The sequence below is a fragment of the Theobroma cacao genome, chromosome 7, assembly GCF_053813885.1.
Source record: "Theobroma cacao isolate CCN51 chromosome 7, ASM5381388v1, whole genome shotgun sequence".
In the NCBI taxonomy this organism is placed as follows: Eukaryota; Viridiplantae; Streptophyta; class Magnoliopsida; order Malvales; family Malvaceae; genus Theobroma; species Theobroma cacao.
Genome location: NC_142645.1, coordinates 12,242,560 through 12,264,070, shown reverse-complemented (window position 1 = coordinate 12,264,070; position 21,511 = coordinate 12,242,560). Strand labels below are relative to the sequence as shown.

General features: G+C 32.3%; 1 protein-coding gene and 2 pseudogenes across 3 annotated transcripts; 1 reads left to right on the top strand and 2 right to left on the bottom strand.

Moving 5' to 3' along the window:
• The first annotated feature begins 1,538 nt into the window (after window positions 1-1,538).
• LOC18594637 (putative carotenoid cleavage dioxygenase 4, chloroplastic pseudogene) lies at window positions 1,539-3,192 on the top strand (annotated as a pseudogene).
• A 2,989-nt stretch (window positions 3,193-6,181) lies between these two features.
• LOC148761692 (uncharacterized) lies at window positions 6,182-20,382 on the bottom strand. Of its 2 annotated transcripts, XR_016027320.1 has the most exons (3): window positions 7,561-7,683; window positions 7,141-7,470; window positions 6,182-6,787 (listed from the first exon to the last, which is right to left on the bottom strand). XR_016027320.1 is itself a non-coding variant. In XM_088807810.1 (2 exons), the coding sequence occupies exons 1-2, from the start codon at window positions 19,913-19,915 to the stop codon at window positions 6,404-6,406; spliced, it is 609 nt and encodes a 202-aa protein (XP_088663936.1). In that variant the 5' UTR covers window positions 19,916-20,382; the 3' UTR covers window positions 6,192-6,403. The 2 variants fall into 2 exon arrangements, 1 of the variants encoding a protein (XP_088663936.1); XM_088807810.1 differs by lacking the exons at window positions 7,141-7,470; window positions 7,561-7,683 and adding an exon at window positions 19,691-20,382 and having other exon boundaries at window positions 6,192-6,787.
• LOC148761693 (uncharacterized) lies at window positions 12,230-18,052 on the bottom strand (annotated as a pseudogene). Its single transcript, XR_016027482.1, has 5 exons — window positions 17,307-18,052; window positions 16,562-17,180; window positions 15,855-16,498; window positions 12,776-13,039; window positions 12,230-12,690 (listed from the first exon to the last, which is right to left on the bottom strand). The product of XR_016027482.1 is annotated as an uncharacterized LOC148761693 (transcript).
• Window positions 20,383-21,511: the final 1,129 nt, after the last annotated feature.

Below are 21,511 nucleotides of genomic sequence, written 5' to 3'. Positions count from 1 at the left end.
ATTTTCTCAGCTGACAGCGTTTGAAGAATCAGATTCGATGGGAAGATTATCACACACAATCTAGCTTGAAGTAGCAAAGACTAAAAATGCTTCTCTAGTGGCTAGGATTTCTACAATGTTTGAGTCCCCAATGCCAATGGATTCCTATTGTGAGTTCTAAGAAAGCTTCCAATTCCTAGTTCACTTGGGCATCTGGAGGCAAACCCATCCACATTGAATTTGATCCATCTTTTCTAAGGATGAATCCAATCCACTACTTTACTGCTCTTATTCCCCTCTCTCGACAAACAAGAATTGAGGGCAGTTCTGAAAATGTTAGTGATAGCACCATTTTCCATAGGGCAATTGGTCTTAGTCCACATGGCAATCTTAAGCTTTATAAGATCACAATGTTGGTTATGATCCCATGAATATCCCTTAAAGACCATGTCGTTATGAAAAAGCCAGAGAGACCAATCAAGCGTGTGGTTGATTCATTTCTCAGCAACCTTCTTCTTGTAAGTCGCAATTTACAATGATTTTTTCAAATAAAAGCTGCTAGCAGAATAGTTCCACTTTATACGGAGCCAAGTAAACCGAAACTAGTTTCCAAAGTCCATTGCGCTCTTCCATATCTTCCATGTTGATTTTGCAGAATGATTTGCGAATGTGAGTGCCACTAGGCGTACCCATTACATAAGTTTTCGCCAAGTGTGTGGTCTTTAAGGAGGCACCATAGTTGTTCCCATGGGTTAACTTCCCAGCCAAGGCCAGCTTATCGATTTTTATTTTTTTACATTGAGTTCCAAATAGAGAAGACAAGCTTGCTTGGAAACATGACCCAAAAGGTATTGAAAACATGACCCAAAAAACTAAACATTAAGGGATAGGAAAAACAATATTAATTATAAATACTATACATTTAGTTATGGCTAAAATTATTTATAAACCCCGCCTTTTCTTATTCCATTTCTCAAGTTCTAATAATTAAAGTATTTTCTTGTAATAAATTTTTTTCTCATAAAAAGTGTGATTGCGTCTAAAGTGAAAGTGTTTTTTACCTTCTAATAATAAACTCATAAATAAAATCCACATTTATTTCTTAAACTTTAAGATTTTTTTTTTATAATTGAGGGAGGGACGGATTCGAACCTTACTCGCAAAGAGATTATACACCAACCAATGAGCCAAATGCTCGAGTATCCTTAAACTTCAATATTTTTTTTAAAAAAAAATTACATAATTCTACGTGAACAATTGAGTAGCTGCGATAAATATGACTTGTGCAAAAACAAAAAAAAAATGTGAAACATGTGAAAAGCTTGTTAAATGTTTAAGTTTTTGCTTTCTCATAGGATGATTTCTTATCTCTTAGGCCTTCTCTGCCTTAACTCTTCTGTTATCTTCTTTGCCTTGCTTATTTATTACCAAACATCTTCAGCTGCCTAACTCATCCCTTATCTTCTAGCTTCTTTATTACCAAACATCTTCAGTAGTCCAGGCTTTTCTTATTTCTCCGCCAAATTAATTAGCGACCAAAAGATTACCCAAACGCCGAAATGAAATCATCAGCAACATGCTCACAAATTCCCAGTTCCCCTTTTGAGGTTGTCATACAACGACAACCCCCAAAACCCAAAGCAATGGAGAGGATACTTTTTTCTTCAAAAAGAATAGATCCATGGCAAATGAACAAATCCAATTGCAAAACCATTTTTAAAACCATGAAAAATTCCATATTACACTCTTTTTCCAACATCATTGATCCGCTTCTTCACCCATCAGTCGATCTAATGCATGTCTTCAAAGGAAACTTGGCTCCGGTGGAGGAAATGGAACCTACGAATTGCCAAGTAATCGAGGGTGAGCTCCCACTCTCTTTAAATGGTGTTTACATCCGAAACGGTCCGAACCCGCAACTTCAAGCTCGTCGTGCTCTACATTTGTTTGAAGGGGATGGCATGCTTCACTCATTGAGACTATCGAATGGCCTTGCAACGTACTGTAACCGCTACGTCAAGACTCACAAATATATGCTTGAACGAGATGCTGGTTTTCCTATCATTCCAAATATGTTATCTGGGTTTTACGGCCTACTCGATATATTTCGTTTTCTTATGGTAATGAAGAGAATCATGATAGGTCATCTAGATATCATGAAAGGGATTGGTGTAGCCAACACTAGCCTTGCCTTTGTTTCAGGCAAACTTTTGGCTCTATGCGAGTCTGACTTACCACATATAGTTAATTTAACTCAACAGGGGGACATTGAGACCTTAGGACGTTGGGATTTCGATAAAAAGTTACTCTCCAACATGACTGCACATCCCAAAGTTGACATGGAAACGAAAGAGACTTTTGCTTTTTCTTGGAGCTTCACATTCCCGCACCTTACCTTCTTTCGGATCGATGAGAAGGGCGTTAAACACAACGAAGTACCCATTTTTTCCATGCATAAACCAAGTTTAATTCATGATTTCGCTTTAACCAAGAGCTTTGCAATTTTTCACGAGACACAATTAATCTTTTCACTAGCAAAAGTGTTGACAGGGAGAGGTGCCCCTTTGGTTTATGATCCAACAAAAGAACAAAAATTGGGGTCATACCATGGTATGCTAAATGTGAGTCGGAGATGAAGTGGTTTGAGGTTCCAGGGTTTAATGCAGCTCATATCATAAATGCTTGGGAAAATGGTACGGAAGAGATTGTGTTCGTGGCATCAAATGTCAGGTCTGTAAAAGATTTTTTATTTAATAGGAAATTGGATGTTGTTTTGGAGTAGGTAAAAATTAATATCGAGACAGGAAATGTTTGTAGAAATATTCTTTCCACAAGAAATTTGGAACTTGGGTCCATAAATACTGCTTCTGTAGGAAAAAAGAGTCGTTACGCTTATCTAGGAGTGCTTGACGAGACCCCTAAAACATCAGGTTTAGTGAAAATTGACTTGGAAACGGGGAATGAAGTTGGAAGAAGGTTTTATGGACTTGGTTGTTTTGGAGGAGAGCCATTTTTTGTGAGAAGAACAATGATGAAGGTGTCGAATGCGAAGAAGATGATGGATTTGTGATGACCTATGTTCACAATGAGCATACCGATGAAACTATATTCCTTTTGATGGATGCCCAATCACCCGAGTTTACTACCATTGCAGCAGTTAAGTTGCCTAGACGTGTAACATATGGCTTCCATGGTTTATTTTTGACCAATTGAGAAATCCATATATAATTTTAGCCAAATAATTAATCTATTGGAGAGGTCACAGCTTGATTCCCTTACTCACATTGTAAACTATAATTCTTAGTGCACTGATACTGTAAGAGTAAGTACTTATAAATTTATTTAAATATTATTTTAAGGGTACAAATATCTTGGTAGTTTTGAGTCATGTAAAGTCTTGTATGAAACTTATTATTTATTAAAGGGGGATATCTTTGAGTTATGCGTGGCATCAGAGCCAACACAACTTCTGTTATTAATTTCTTTGTGATAGGCTTGTTATGTCTATATGCAATGTCTAAACCATATGATAAATTCATTTAAGGAGGAGTATTAAAGAGATGATGCTATTTGGTTTATTTCCTTGGGTTTTGTACATATGTCTATGGCTTACGCTGCACATAACAGCTATACACATTTTAGTGCTACTACCATGATCTATGGCTCTAATGATGTCGGTTTTGGCTTGGGCTTTCTATTTGAGGAACATGCTTGATTTCTTGACGCTATATTTCATGGCAAAGGTAGGTTTTCTTGTGGGGGGCTATTGAATTTCAGGTTATCTGTGGGTCAACCTAATCTATTGAGTTTTATGGTGTTTACATTTGATTTTTTGGTTGCCAAACTACTACTAATCAATTTTTGAAAGAACACATCCTGTAATCACCACGCTCCATCCAAGATGCTCAAAATCTGATCTTGTGGCATACAAATGGTCCCTTGGAAATGGATCCACCATATTCTTTTGGCTTGATGTTTGGCTTCACACGGATTTCTTTGACCAATGATCAAGAAGCAAATGTGATCGATGTGTGGAATCAAGGAATTCGGGTAATAACACTTCGACAACCTTTATACTCATTGAAGATTGAAGAGTATGAACAACTTTCTTTTTAAAGGCACAGCAGATATATTGATTGATGAACGTTTAGATTTATAGAGGTGGCATTGTTGGGATTTACCTTCATGCTCAAACATGAAAATAATAAAAAAATAAAAGTATAATGCAGCGAAAAAATAAAAATATGTTTAATTAGAGAAATAGCCGAAACCCTCAAGATCAATATTTGTGTTTTATATGTAATTTTCAGATTAATTAATGAACACTCATAGGTTCAAGTATTATGTACCTTACTCTAGATATTGTAATCGAGAGCCAATTAAATCCAAAAACACTTGTGATGAAGAAAGCAACTCGAAAAGAGAATATGATAGTCTGAAACCCTACAGTCAAAGTCTTTACTTTTTCACATTTAGGATTTGTCAAATCTTCAGCCACTGAAGTGTTTGACCTCTAACAGTAATTTGCATAGTAACCGAATAAAACATTCTCAAAGGTAGGATTTTATTTGTGCTAGCAAGTTTTGTTTTTAAAACAAAAGACCAAAAGTTCTTACTAATCCTTATTTCTGTCAGAAAAAGAAAATTACTTTTCTTTCTTATTTTTATGAAACGACTAAGAAGTGGCTGAAAGCTTAGAGTTTTTAGTTGTCTAACATAACATATTTATATAGCCAAACTAAGTTATAACCCTAGATAGAACACTCATAGGTTCAAGTATTATGTACCTTACTCTAGATATTGTAATCGAGAGCCAATTAAATCCAAAAACACTTGTGATGAAGAAAGCAACTCGAAAAGAGAATATGATAGTCTGAAACCCTACAGTCAAAGTCTTTACTTTTTCACATTTAGGATTTGTCAAATCTTCAGCTACTCAAGTGTTTGGCCTCTAACAGTAATTTGCATAGTAACCGAATAAAACATTCTCAAAGGTAGGATTTTATTTGTGCTAGCAAGTTTTGTTTTTAAAACAAAAGACCAAAAGTTCTTACTAATCCTTATTTCTGTCAGAAAAAGAAAATTACTTTTCTTTCTTATTTTTATGAAACGACTAAGAAGTGGCTGAAAGCTTAGAGTTTTTAGTTGTCTAACATAACATATTTATATAGCCAAACTAAGTTATAACCCTAGATAGAACATTTGTATTTTTGTTCAATTAAGTCTTTGTGAACTGAATTAAATTTCTCACTTTATTTTGGTCTATTTCAATTAAGTCCAACTTAATCGATTATCCTTATTTAATCTCAATCATATCACTTAATGTGTGCAACCCATTAGGCTTCCAACATGTTGACAATAAATATAAATCATAATCAAATATCAATTTCATAATTGATTTATATTTATAGATCATGAACGGTATCAAGCAACATATCTTGACCAGTCAAATGTCAGAGAGTCAATTAAAGAATTTGACAAAGCCCTTAAATGATAAGCTTCTCAATGCAATATAGTCATTTCATCAAATATCCCGGATATGTCATAAAGTATGGCTCAATGTTTACTTATGACATTCCATATTAGTTCTCATCATTTACGACTAAGCTTATGAATTTAGGAAACTAACTTTCCTTAAATTCATCATACTTTAGCCAAAAACTTTATACAAGTTAATCTAGAATTGAGAAAAAGTGGGATACATCCTCTTATATCACTTGGAGTGATGAATCCTCTCTTGACCAGTCATCCACCTTTGCATCACTACGAAAAAATCAGCTTTTTCCAATGAAAAATTTCATTTGAAAAAAGCTAAATTCCGTTGAAAATGCCTATTTTCAACGAAAAATTTTGTTAGTAAAAGCCTCGTTGGTAATACTTTCTGTTGGAAATCCGTTGAAAATTTCCAACGGGAAAATTTCGTTGGAAAAATCAGCTCCTTTAGGGTACCCGATTGGATTTCCGTTAGAAAAAAACTTCCGACGAAAAATTTCGTTAGAAACAATTCTGTTGGAAAAGCATTTCCAACGGAATTTTTTTATATTCAAAAAGGCATTTGCAACGGAATTTTCCGTTGGAAATGCTTTTCCAACGGAAATTATTTGACTAGATTACCAATTTCCTAAAAAAATTACCAAAAATTACTTTCCCCAAAAAAAAATACCAATTTTCATTTCGATAATAAAATATCCATTCACATCGACATTTGAATTTCATATTATATAAAAGAAACACACATTAAAAACCGAAATTCAAAATCAAATTCATACACTTCAAAATTACCCTAACACACAAAATCTACAAAAGTTTAACACATATGATTATAAAGCTAAAATTGTTATTAAACAGCTATACTAAAAAGTATCTAAGTGTAGCAGTGAAACATTGACACATATCATGAAATGTGATCTTACTTGTCCAGATGTTAGCTTGAAGGTCCCGCATTGCCTTGTTTTGAAAGTGCATTAGTCATGATCATGCTTTCCGTCATTGCATTTTTAATTTCTTCACGTATTTCATCACGTATCTTACCTAAGTTTTCTGAAAGATTTTCTACTTTCTCTTCCAATGCAATTGCGGGACTGGTAACGTTTGAGGGCATAAGGCCACATGCAAACTCAGATGTTGCTACATTTGCTGTGTGTTTTAGTAAGTAAAGTTGTAGCAGGACTTGAGTACCAAAGCCATACACGTGAGTACGTGTAGTCTCAATCCCTCCAATTGCTTTAGTCCAAGCATTCAGATCAAATTCTGGTTGAGAAGATGAATCCTCACCATACTTCTGCGATAGTACAGAATTATACATTTCCTACAAAAAAAATTAAATTAGATTAGCATCAATTACAGTCGTCAACTTTAATCTTAGAATTAATCAATTTGGTACGTACACTCATAGACTTGGACTTGTTATCTATAAAATCACCATGACCCCCTAAACTCTTATGAGTGCGGTTGAACACTTCCAAAAAGCTAACATCTCGTTCATCTTAATTGCTTGCATTTGTTTACAACTATATATACTCAATCATAATCGATATATATATATATAAATAACATGAAAGGAAAAACCAAAGTAAAAGTACTAAACATACAATTTAAATTTAGTTTGAAAGAAAACCGAACATATAAATGCGAAGTAAAATTAGTAAGATTATTTCATACCATCCTTTTTGCATGAACCACAAATGAAACTGAACCGCTAGTGTGCTTTGGGATGCTTTCTTCTTTTGTCGTTAAACGATTTTGCCTTGCTTTTCTTGATTTGTCTTGCCATTCTTCTGTACCCTATACCGTATCGATAAGGGCATCTCATATTTCATTTGTGATCCATTCCCTTGACATGCCTTTGCAATCCCTAATGTTGTTTGTTTTGGCTTCTGCCATTACTTTATTCTTTTCTTTTAAAAACATGTCTCTTAATCGACCGAAACAAATTTTTTTCCATATTCGTTAAACCAAAACATCTTGATTTCGAGACCAAACATATTTTTCCTACAACAAAATAATAATGTAATTAAAAACATTTATACAAATTAATTGAAAACAAAAACTTTTAATTTAATTGAAAAACAAACATAGTACCTAAAATTTTTAAAACATTAACTCCTTTATATCATTAAGGACTTTCCTCCATGTCGACCATGGACCGTTGAAGTGATTTTTGATGATCCTTGTTATTGTAGCTGTTACCCCTCGCTCAAAAAAAGTACTTGTAGAATATAAAAGAAAAATTTTATATATTAAAATTTATAATAATAATATAATTTCATTAACAAATATAGCAAGATAACATACCTCTCCCAAATAGGAGTTATACGTAATCTGTTGGATGGATCTACAGGAGTTTGTAATCCTACACTAGGCCCCCTACCCCTTGACCTTGAGGATGTGTCATCTACACTTGCACCTAAATCAGTAGATGGGGATCTACAAGAATCATGAGTAGATGTCTCATTTTCTACTTGCTTTACAGATGCACCCAACAAAGAAGGTGTCTGAAAGGGCATATCATTATACTCCTACTGCATCTGTGGTTGAATGGATAGATCAGCAAACACACTAGCATTATAGGCAAAGAGATACTTCCAGGGGCATTTGTAGATCTAGGTCTCGGTTTTGAATGCTTCCCTTTAACCATCGTTCTTGTAATATTTTTTTCTTAAAAATCAAACACAAATTATTTTCAATAAAATTGAATCAACGTATCGATATCATCAATTTCCCACAATGACAAGTATGATTATTCATTTGTACAATCAAAGCTGTAATTATATCGTATTAATTTCAACATTTATATATATAAACTTTTCGTTATAATTTCACATCATGTCAACATTTGTTAATAGTATAAAATCAAAGTTAAACAACTATATAACAAAAAATATAAAACCAATATCTTATATGCCTACCATCATCAATCACTTTCAAAATAAACAAACTCATGTTCTTCATTATTATCACTATCCTCATTAAAAGTTTCACAATCGTCGTCTTCAATTGCATCTTCATCTTCATCTTTATTTTCATCTTCTTCCATGTCATCTTCTTCATCTTCATCTCTTTGCATGTCATATTTTTCATCTTCAATCAAGAGATTAACCTCTTCATAATCACCACTTGCTAAAACTGTAAAGTTATCAAGTTCATCCAATGGAGTACTAGTATTTGAAGCAGACACATCTTCTTGGTATACTTATTCATTCAAGTCAATTTCATTTTCTCTATCTCCACCACTAAGAATGTGAAATCTACTCCTAGCTTTTGTTTTAAATACTGCCCACCAATCACGTCGATTTCTTTTGGTTGATGGATAACTACTTGGTGAACTTGTGTAGCTAAAACAAATAGTTTATTAGTGGCAAGTATTGAGTTGTATTTAATTTCAACAAGACCATGTAAAGGATCTACCTTAATACCTTTTTCAGTGTCAAACCAATGACACTTAAATAGCACAACTCTATTTTCGATACCAAAATACTCCAACTCGAGTATATCCACTAAAATACCATAAAAATTACGCTCATGATCATTGTAAAAACTCCCTTTTATGCAAACTCTACTATTCATTATCTTACGATTTTGGCCGTAATCTAGTGTGTGAAACTTGTAACCATTTACAAAGTATCCTTTGTAGCACTTTATCATACGTCTTGGACCATAAGAGATTTCAAGTAAACGTGGGTCAATTTCATCCTTACGTGTTGCAACCTACGAACATGACATACAAGATCAAAAATTAATATTACATAATGAATGCGTCAATGTTATTAAAAGTTCAATTCTAATTTACATAAACTTACATAATTTCTAAACCATTTCACGAATCTTGCATCACGTACTTTCTCCAATTCATCTTTCAATATATGCACAACATCTCCCTTGACAATGTCATCAAATATCCTATCATCATATCCACAATTTAGTGATTAAGTTCATTCTTATGATCACTCATTTGAGTTTATGGTAGAATGGTACTTACTTTATATATGGGAGCACCTCTTCACAATTCATTAAAACTGTCAAGCCCAGCCCCTAAATTATCTACCATGTTACACATGAGACTGATAGAGTGATTGTATATTTGAACAGCCCCGGAAGAATATTTAAAAGTCGGTATTGTACTTAGAAGTACAAGTAAGTCGATTTATACCTCAAACTAATTAAAATAGAAATTTTAAGGTGATATTAGGAATTTCACAGTCCAGAGATAATCTAAAATGGTGATTCGAAATTTGAGGATTAATTTGGAGTCAAATCGAAAATTTCACTATCCAATGGCAAAATGATAATTTTGCCACTCGAGGACAAAAATGAGAAAATTTTCAAAGATTTTGATCACATTTGACTTATTGGAGTATGATTTGAGGTTGAGAAGTGAAAAATTTGTAATCCCGGCATTTTTCGAAGTATAGGGGTAAAATGGTAATTTTGTCACCACAAGGGCAAAATTGTAATTTTTCACCACCAGGACACTTGTCCAGCACATGGTCTTTCCTTATCTTCATTTTGACCTTTGACTAATCATGTGGTGGAGAATGGAAACATAATTATTAAAGTATAAAAAGAAAAATAGACCAATAAGAAAATAACAAGTGTCAAGCTTAAGATATTTTATTATTTAACTTAAAAATTAGCATAAATCAGCTCATTATCTCTCCAAATATTCGACCAAGCAAGCAAGAGAAAGAAATAAAGGAAAAACAAATCCTAGGTGAAGAATTTCAAGAGAAAAAGTGTGAAAAATCAAAGAAAACAAGTGAAAAAGGTAAGATTTTTCAACTTAAGCTTGAATTCTATTTTCCTTAAGCATTTCTCCTTATTTTACATGTTTTTATGATGAATTCATGGCTAGTCAAAATGGGTATGGAGAGAGAAAGATGTTAGATTGATTTGATTTTAAGTTATGTTAGTGTTTTTAGTTAGTTTAGCATATTTAGAAACAAAACAACAAGAAAAGCATCTATTTTTCTCATGAACCTTCAATGGTTGAACCCTATGTGAAGTGTAGAAGTAATGAATTGATTTTGTGATCAAGTGAATTGGTTGAAAAATTGATGAAATGATGATTTATGGTGAGAAAATGGAATGGGAAAATTTTTAGTGATAGTGCACCACAATGGCCGAAATTTTCAAGAAAAATTGTGAGGGTTATTAGGCTGAATTTTAGATTATTGAAATTGTATTTAGTGAATTGAAATATTAGAAATGAAATGGAGCAATTTGGAGCCAAATCGAACACAATTGTCATCTAATCGGGTAATAGGCCGAATTAGGTCAGCATCGCATTTAAGCGGTAGTCGGATAAATTGCATATCATATTATGCATATACACCGAGCTTGAATTGATTTTATAATGGTCAAGCATTAATGTGGTGAATTATGTATTGTACATTGTGAGTAGGTGGTGAGCAAATTACATTGGTAAAAGTACAAAGATTGTGCTTGAAGATTGGGATTAGAAGTACATCAACTCCTAATATTGTGAGTAAACTTACTGTCATTTTAATTATTTAGGGTGCTTTTTAGATGATTTCATGAATTTTATGAAAAAATGGATTTAAAAAGGTAAATTTTCATGTTTTATGAATAAACAAGTTTCAATGAAATTAATTTATAAAATGTTTTGAAATTAATAATGATTTGAAAAATAGAGTACACGGAGACTGCTATTTGTTGCAATTTGATTGTTAAATTGATTGGCTTATGATAAATTGGCATGATTGGCTGGTTGGCAATTGTATTGAAATACGAATTGTTTGGTTGCCTTGAAAGGCTATGAATTACAATAATTGGCATATCATATTATTGAATCTTATTGATTGGTGGGATAATTATTAGTTTACTGCAATAGGCGGGTTCCGTGGATCAGCCTATAAGAAGGGCACGGTAACCCCGTTTGTATGTTCTCACCTTGATTGTAAAAACGCGTAGGGTAACTCCTGAGGTGATATTTGAGTTCACTTCACGCCGAACCACCACGTGATGGTGAACTCAGCCAATGTTAAGAAATGACTATATTTTTCTCAAATTAAAAATATATTTTACGTGTATACGAAATTTTTAACAACCTTGACGGTCTCGGTAGGATGCCTCAACCAAGGTGTCTCCGAGGATGGATTTATGGCACAAGCTTGGTTTTATGAGATTCATAAGCCTCTTTACGTATTTTGAATGAAATGTGTTCTAATGCTATGACCAGTTTACGACGATTTACTTTATTATCTCCATGTACTTAATTCTAAATGTTTATGATGATGGCTGTTTACTCATTGGGATTTTATAATCTCACCCCCCTCATTTCCTCACATTTCAAGCTCAGAAAATTTCATAGTTAGCTGACTTTGACAAGGACCTTCTTTTGGACTTGAATCGGCAAAAGCTGTAAGTTTTCAGCTTCCGATGCATTTTGATTAGAAGTAGGCCCATGTGTCGCTGTAAAAGTAATTTTATACTTTGGTTATTTGCTCTATAATATATATGAATATAATTCACTTTTATGCTATAAGAATTATTTACCGATAGCTTTATAAAAATTATTTTACAAGAAAATAGTTTATTTTATTGAATATTTTTATTATATTCAAATGGTTAAATTTTCACTTCAAATGAACGTTTTAGATACTTAATTTGTTTTTAAATCACTAAATATATATTTTCTGCTTACCTACTACATTTTTAGCAAGTTTTGAAATTTTTGATAAAAAATGACGAAAATGCTCCTGTGAGCCAAAAAACAATATGTTATGTTCTGATTTGGAAATAGTTCTTAATCTTTCGAATTATGATGTTGGATAACTATTGCTCACCGGGGAAATGCGAAAGCTGATACGAGAACTTTACGAAGTTTCGATTGGCATTCGGGGTGAAGAATGTCTGTCGAGGCTTCGCGACGGTTGTCACGGGCCCGATGGGGAGTTTTGGGTCGTGACAAAAACATATAACTCAGCAGCATAAAACTCATCTTCATCTAAGAATCGAGATTTATCTAATGGACCAAAAGCTCGTCCAGAATGAGTGAAAATTAAAAGATGACCTAGAAAGTCCACATCTCCCCCATCATCATTACGTGGCACTCTATTTAATCTTGTTCGCACAGCAGGTTCAAAATAGCATAAGCAAAACGAGGATATTTCCTCGATAATATAAGCCTCACATATAAATCCTTCAACTGATGCTCGATTTTTTACTTTCTTCTTCAAATGTTGCAAAAACCTAAAAATCACAATATTCATCAAACTTATAAAGGACCTTAAACTCTTGTAATAAAGTATTTGAAAACAATTTACAATTATAGTACCTCTTAAATGGATACATCCATCGATACTGGACGGGTCCACCAACCTTCACCTCGTAAGGTAAATGAATAGGCAAATGCTCCATACAGTCAAAGAAACCGGGACGAAAGATCTTTTCTAGTTTGCATATAGTTTCACATATCTTTCCTTGCAAAGTTTCTATATGATCTATGTCACGACCAGGTATTCTCCTCGAGCCCATGACAACCGTCATGACGTCTCGATAGACATTTGTTACTCGGAGTGCCAACCGAAACCCCGCAAGGCTTTAGTATCGTTTTTCTCATCTCCCCTGTGAGTAATCATCGCCAAACCTCGTTTTTAAAGAATTTTAAGCTTTTTTTCCTTTCAAAATCGTGAAAAAAATAATTTTCGCCTCACAAGGACGTTTTCGTTATTTTTTCTCAAAATTTTTCGAACCCGACAAAAAAATGTAGTAGATAATTGAAAAACACATATTTCATGATTTAAAATAAATTTGGGTGTCTAAAACATTTATTAAAAATGATATTGCAACTATTTGAATAAAATAAAAATATTCAATAAAGTATTCTAATTTCTTGTAAAACAATATTTATAGTCATCAATAAATAATTTTTGTAATATAAAAGCTAAATAAATTCATACGTACTATAATACAGATAACCGGGATATGAAATTTACTTTACAGTGACTCATGGGCTCACAAGGAACAAAAGTGCACAAAGGCAGTAAACCTACAGTTTTTGGAGTAGTAAAGCCGACTATAATCCCTGACGATATCTACTATCCACAAGCTACCTCGGGCTTAAAATGGTTGAAAAAAAGAGTTGTGAGATTATAAAATCTCAGTGAGTAAACAGATACCATCTAAATCATTTAAAGTCAAGTAAATGGAGACAAAATAAGTCATCATACTGTAATTTCATTACCTTTCAACTCATTTCAACTAAATTAAATCAATTCATATAAATCAAGAAATCAACATGGCTTATGAATTTCTTAAAACTTTGACTAGTGCCAAAACTCGTACTCGGTAATACCTTGCGCCGGACATCCAACCGAGTCCGCCAAGGCTGTTAAAAAGTTATGTACGCATAATCATGTTTTTATTTAGAAAACATAGCCGTTCCTTGACGTTGACTGAGTTCTCCCTCACGTTGTGGTTTAGCATGAAGTGAACCATAAACTTTACCCCATGAGATACCCTACGCGCCTCTCAGATCGAGGTAAAAATATAATGAGGTTTACCGTGCCCCTCTAAAAAGCTGATCCACAGAAACCCCCTACTGCAGTGACTAAATAATATATAATCCACCAATTCAATAACATTCAATAACATGATATGACAATTATTGTAATTTGCAGCCTTTTAAGGCAAACAACAGTTTATACATTTCAACACAAATACCTATTCAGCCATTCATACAAATATTGTCATAAGCCATTCGATTCAAATCATGAATTTACAACACATGAAAACAGTCTCCAATTACTCTATTTTCAAACCATCATTCAATTTCAAGACAATTTATAAAATCATTTCGTTTAAACACATTTTGTTTATAAAACATAAAGATTTATCATTTAAACTCATTTTTCATAAAATCACAAAATCGGATAAAAATCACTTTAGATAATTAAGACGATAGTAAGGTTACTCACAGTACTAGGAGTTCGATATACTCCTATTCTCGATCTTCAGGTACAATCTCTTTACCCTTGTTAGAAGGCTCACCACCTATATATCATACGTGACACGAATTTCAATAAATTATGTCAATTTATCATAAACTATTTCAGGCTCTATAAATCTATATGAATGCACGAAATGTGATGCAAAATGTCCGAATAGCCATTTAAATACAATATTCGACCTAATTCGCACTATTCTCGGTGTAATTGGCTAAAACCTCCAATTTAACTCCAAATCGATTTATTTCACTTTCTACACTCTAATTATACTTAAAATACCTCAATACTGTGAATATGATTCAATTTATCAAACCAAATCATAAATCGCACATGTCTATACATTAGGTAAAAATTTATATTTTCATACCAAAATTTCTTATTAAATTTTTAGCCTCACCAATCATTAAATACCACCAAAATATCATGAAATATCATCAATTTCAGCCTCAATATCCTCCCTAGAAAATTCGACCAATGATGGATAATGGGAGAAAATGAATTTTTCTTGTTTGCTTTTCATGCTACATATCACTAACTAACTAAAAACACTAAAATACATTAAAATTTAACCAAATCATCATCAAATTCTCTCTCCTAGGTGTTCGGCCAGCAAGGGATTCATCATAAAAACTTGATTCTCAACCATGAAAAATGAAAAAGAAAGCATGGGTAGTGTAAATCACAAGATAAAATCAAAAAATTTTACCTTTATTAGCTTAATCCCTCGAAATCCCACACTTTTTCTTCAATTTTCCAACCTAGGGTTCTTGTTCTTCTTTTCCTCTCTTTGTTCTTGCTATGGCCGGCCATATGAAGAGAAAATGAGCTGATTTGTATTAATTTATAAGTCAAATATTTAATGGTTATAAATTTACCATGTGTCACCATTTCATTGGTCCATTTTTATTTCTTAACTATTAAGCTTTCTCTCCACAATATAAATTTCTTCAATTATCCATGATAATATTGGATAAATTTCATATGCTGGACAAGTGTTGGGTGTGTAAAATTACAATTTTACCCCTGAAGTGAGAAAATGACTATTTTACCCTTTATGCTCAAAAAACTATCGAAATTAAAATGTTTCACTTCTCAAACTCAAATTATACTCCAAATGATCAATCTTAGTCAAAAATTTCATCAAACACTAACATCTTAACCTCGAGTTGCAAAATGACCATTTTACCCTCGAATCATGAAAATTCCAAATTGACTCCAATTCAGCCCTCGAACTCCAAATAATCATTTTAAGTCATTCGGGGGTTTTAAAATTCTCAATTTCATCTTAAAATCTCTATTTAGACTAGTTCGAGGCTTAATTCAACTTAATAGTACCATTTGGTACAATATCGACTTTTGACGATTTTTTTCGAGGCTTTTCAAGTATGCAAGTATATTGTCAATCACATGAATGACATAACAAGTGCTTTATAATGTCGAGCTTGATAATCTACAAGTATTTCAATTGCACACAAATCCCTAAAAAAGTGAGATATATCAATAATCGCATTCCAAATTGAGTGATGCACCATATCACGAAAGACAATTGGCAGCAATCATTGCAAAAGAAATGACAATCATGACTTTTCATCCCATAAAATTTGCAATCAATCTCATTAACACACCGAAAAATGTTTGACGCAAAACCATCAAGTAATCTCAATTGTTTCACCCAAGCACAAACATTTCTGATTTTCTCTTTATTTAAGGTGTATGCAGCCTTAGGCTTGTAAATTTTGTCGTTATTTTCCATCAATTCCAATTCTGGCCATTTGCAATACACCTTCAAATCTTATCGTGCCTTTAAGTTGTCTTTTGTCTTTCCTTTAACATCCATCATTGTGTTGAATATATTCTCGAAAACATTACGTTCAATATGCATCACATCGAGATTGTGACGAATAAGAAGCGTATGCCAATAAGAAAGAGCCCAAAATATACTCTTCTTCACCCAATTATGACTTACACCATAACCCGAAATCTTTTGGTCACCAGATTTTGTTCCGAATGGGAGATGAGAAAACGAATTCAAACGTGACAATATTTCCTCACTTGATAATCGAGGAAATGGTAAGTCATGTTCAACTCTTTTTTAAATAAATTTGTCTCTCTACCTCCTAAAAGGATAATCAGCTCGCAATAATTGCCGATGACAATTAAAAAAACAAGGCTTCCTATCATGATCTAATATGAAAAATTTAAAATGTTCCATGCAATAAGGACATGATAATCGTCCATGAGTATTCCACCTTGACAACATACCGTAAGTAGGAAAATCATTAATTGTCCATAATAATGCTGCCCTCATATGAAAATTTTGTTTCATATATGCATCATACATGACAACACCCTAGGTCCACAATAATTGCAACTCATCTATCAATAGCCTCAATAAGACATCTATGTTTTGATTTGGATTTTTCTTCCCCGGAATAACCATATTAAGAAATATATATTGTTGTTTCATATACATCCATGGGGGTAAGTTGTAAACACAGCATTACTGGCCAAACAAAATAAGGATTCGCAGTCGGTCCAAAAGGATTGAAACCGTCAGCACATAATCCTAGTCTGACATTTCGAGGTTCCATTGCAAATAACTCATGTGTGTGGTTGAAGTGTTGCCAAGCCTCACCATCAACAGGGTGTCTAAGGACTCCATCATCCCTTTGCTTTTGCACATACCACGTCCTATGTTCAGCAGTTTTGCAAGACATATAAAGCCTTTGAAACCTAAGTATAAGTGGCAAGTAACGCAATATCTTGTAAGGTATTTTTTTCTACCTTTTCACACTTGATTTCTTCAATTTATATCGAGGATGCCCACATATCATACAATGCTCTAAATTAACAGTTTACTCATAAAATAACATGCAATTGTTTTTGCAAGCATGAATTTTGATATATCTCAGTACAAGTTTTGCTACCGTTTTCTTCATTCTATAAAAGTCAGTAGGTAAATTTTCATCTGATGGCAACATATTCTTCATTATCTCCAATAGTCGATCAAAACATGATTCACTCAAATTGTACTCTGACTTAAGATTTAAAAGTTGCGACACAGCTGAAAGCGTTGTGTGCTTTGTGCAACCTGACCACAAAGGTTCCTCTACATTACTTAACAAAGAGTAAAAGCTAGAAGCATTTGGATTTGGATCTTCTTCCACAAACCTTGAATCATTTTCATAACCATGATTGAAAGCAACTTCTGGACCAATAACATCCCTAACCATTATAGTATATAGATTTTCTATTTTCTCTTCATATGTAGATTGTCCATATTCCTCATGTTCCTCATTACTGGCATATGGTTCAACTCTATCTCTACTTCGTGATGATTGTCCAACATCATCTTCCTCATGTAAACTACAAATTGTGTAAGCACCAGTAAAACCCTTTCTAAGGATGTGCTCAATTACCGTATTAGAATTTAAAAATTTGTTGTTACTACATCGAAAGCAGGGGCATCTAATTTTATTCTCCCACATAAATGTAGAATTAGAAAGTGCAAACTTAATGAATTCATTAACTTCATTTACAAATTCATCTCTAATGAATCCATCAAAAGTTAAACGACGGTACATCCAAGATCGATCTCCCGTCATTTTGTCATCCTAAGTGTCATAGAATATAACAGTCAAGAGTAATTTCCACCGTTGTTTATAATAAAATTTGTTAACAACTACATTCCAATTTGCAAAACTAAGTTAAACAATTTAAATATAGTAAAAAAATAATAATAACATATGAGGATAGTAAAAATGAATCGATACAAGAAATATACTGAAATTCTACTTCACCGGTCCCAATACAAAAGCAATGTTTGACTAGACCAATGCACAGGTCAAGTTAATGGGCCTGTCATGTCTTGATTAATTTTGTATACAACATCGACAGTATAAATACGACCTCAATTTAAAAATTTTTAAGTTTTGATTAATTGTGTTTAGTTCAAACATATGTAGTATATTGTTGAGACTTCTTTATTAATTTATATAAACATTAATATTTTTAGGATTATTAAAATTTATAGCTTGTAAATTTATTTTATTATATTTAATAATAATTTCATTTTTGTAATTTTTAATTGTAAATTTCATCTATATATTTTACGTGTACATATTTTCATTTATTTATTTTAAACATTTTAATCGTATGAATTGTGTATTAATTGTTTAAACAGGTTATAAATTGTATAAGTTTGAATCATGTTAACCATATCGTATTATATAAAATTTAACTCGACACACATATAATAAATGTTTTAACCGTGTCGTATCATGTTACATATTTATTAAACATATTTGTATATGTATTTAAGATCTTAATACGATTAATTAATCGTGTTGTTTTCATATTTACCCATATAACTATTAATACTCTATGTTTACACAAAATAGTTAAAAAACGAAAATACAAATTGTTAGGTCTAATTAAGCTCTCAACTATATATTTAAGGTGTCACTCAACTTGATAACATATATTATTAATAAATAATATACTTTAAATAAAATTTAAATTTAAAATATTTTATACAGTATTTTTAATATTTACATATACTTTAAAATATTTTTAATTTAAAATATTTAAAATATTTATATTTATTATTAATAAATATTATACTTTAAATGAATTTAACATATATTTAAAGTATGCAGTTCATCATCTCTCTTCTCACTTTGCATCCTACTCTTTTATTCTTTTGAAAAGATAAAAGAAAAAAATAGGAAAAAAATACGTATATCTATTTACATGTGATAAAGGCATTATTTTTCTTTAATTTTTATTTTTTTTGTCTGATTGAAGCAAAAAAAAGTATGTCTTTCGCCTTTCCATCCAGATCCAACCATTCAAAAATAGAATAAAGTACTTAATCAATTTATATAAACCCTTTTATTTATAACTTGACCTCTAACCTTCTATGTTGTTTTCTTTATTTTTCATCCTCGGTATCAAATACTAAACAAGATTCCTTCCTCTCATTCCTTTTATAGTTCTTACTTCAACTTTTTCCTTCCCACATTGTCGTACATTCCCACCAAATATATATTTAATATTAGCATATACTTTACCTTGATGCCAAAGAGGAGTGTGAAACATCTAAAGAAAGCATGTTGCAGTGTAAAAATTTGCATAACAGTACAAAAGCAAAATTCTATAACCAGCCAGCAGCAATCAAGCCATTGCATTTACCGAGTTTCAAGTGGTACAAAAAATCCCAGAAAAGCACAGCAATAACTCACCAAAGATCCGGTCCAAGATTTGCAGCAAATCGGCTCAGCTCTCGGCACAAGACGTGGATGCAAAGTACAGAGATTTCGGGAAACTGAGCAAGCGATGGAGATTGGCAGCAACAACCCTCGGCTCTCGGCACAACAAGGGAGATTTGGGGAACCCAGGTACCTTGACTCTACGGTCGGCAAAACAAGGGGAACCCAGGTAGCTTGAAGAGGCAGCAACAACCACATGCTCTCGGCACAACAAGGGAGATTTGGGGAACCCAGGTAGCTTGACTCTACGCTCGGAGATTGGCAGCAACAACACTGTACAGACGGCAAAACAAGGGGAACCCAGGTAGCTTGAAGAGGCAGCAACAACCAAATGCTCTCGGCACAACAAGCGAGATTTGGGGAACCCAGGTAGCTTGACTCTACGCTCGGAGATCGGCAGCAACAACACTGTACGGTCGGCAAAACATGGGGAACCCGGGTAGCTTGAAGAGGCAGCAACAAGCCTCTGCTCTCCGCACAAGAAAGGAGATTTGGGGAAAGTGAGCAACGCCGGCAGCAAGAAGACTCTACTGTCAGCAGCAGAAGGGGAAGGTGGGTTTAGAGAATTGGGGAAAGTGAATGATGAGATGGCTAGGGTGAATTTGTTTGAAATTAATTTGGGGAGTTCTAAAGTCAGCTTGGACGGGTGGTAGGGTTCGTTAAACTTTAACTCAATTTTTATTTGGGCAAAGTTCAAGTCATCCTAACAACATAAATTTAAATATTTTGAATTTTATTAATAAATTAATATTTAAAAATTAATCAGTATAAAACATAATGGTATATTCTAAATTTATTTTATATTTATTAAAGACACAATTATTATGTAATATTTTTTTATATATATTACAAAATTTGTATAATTGCTTATCAAATATAATTTTATAAAAAATATGATAATAACTAATAAATTTAATAACTGTAATCATATAAATAAAATTACTATAAGCTTACGTATAAAACATATTCATATATATGTTTGTATGATATTTAAATATCTCCTATATATACATATATATATTAACTTATAAAGTTATACCAATTAAAGAACATAACTTCTAATTTCATATTAATAGAATAAGTTATTTTTTCTTAATAATGCAGGTTTATATATATATAGTCTATATTAATTTAATAAGTTCATTATATATCTATCTTCTGAATTTATATATATTAACTAATTAATATTAAAACATATATAAAGTATTAGTATTTTTATAAAAATTTTTATTATATCTTATCATGTCTTTTTTTAAAAACAAAAATTTATTTTGTTCTTTTTATCAATTTTTTAATGTTATAGAATTTATGAATTTGGAATTATTAATTTATAATTTATGAGTCAATAAAGTTTTCAAAAATGTATAAAATTTAGCATAAGAAAACATAATTAAAATTTTAAATATTATAAACTTCACATATTAATATATTTCCTTTTATTAATATCTATTTTTTATAAAGGATTAATAAAATTTATAAAAAGTTTAACATATTTGAAGCATAAAAATTTAAAAAAACTATTACCAACAGAATTTTCCAATGGTCATATTCCGTTAGAAAATTTCAGTTGGTAATAGATTTTTCCAATGAAAATTTTCGTTGGAAACTCTGATGGGCTTTCAAAATTTTTTTTTCCTCAACTTTCCAACGGATTTCTAACGAAAAATCTTCCGTTGGAAAATTTGGTGGGAAGGAATTATTTGTTGGCACCAAGACATTTTTCAACGAATTTCCAACGAAAAATCTTCCGTTGGAAATTCGTTAGAAATCCGTCGAAAAAAATAATTAAATTTT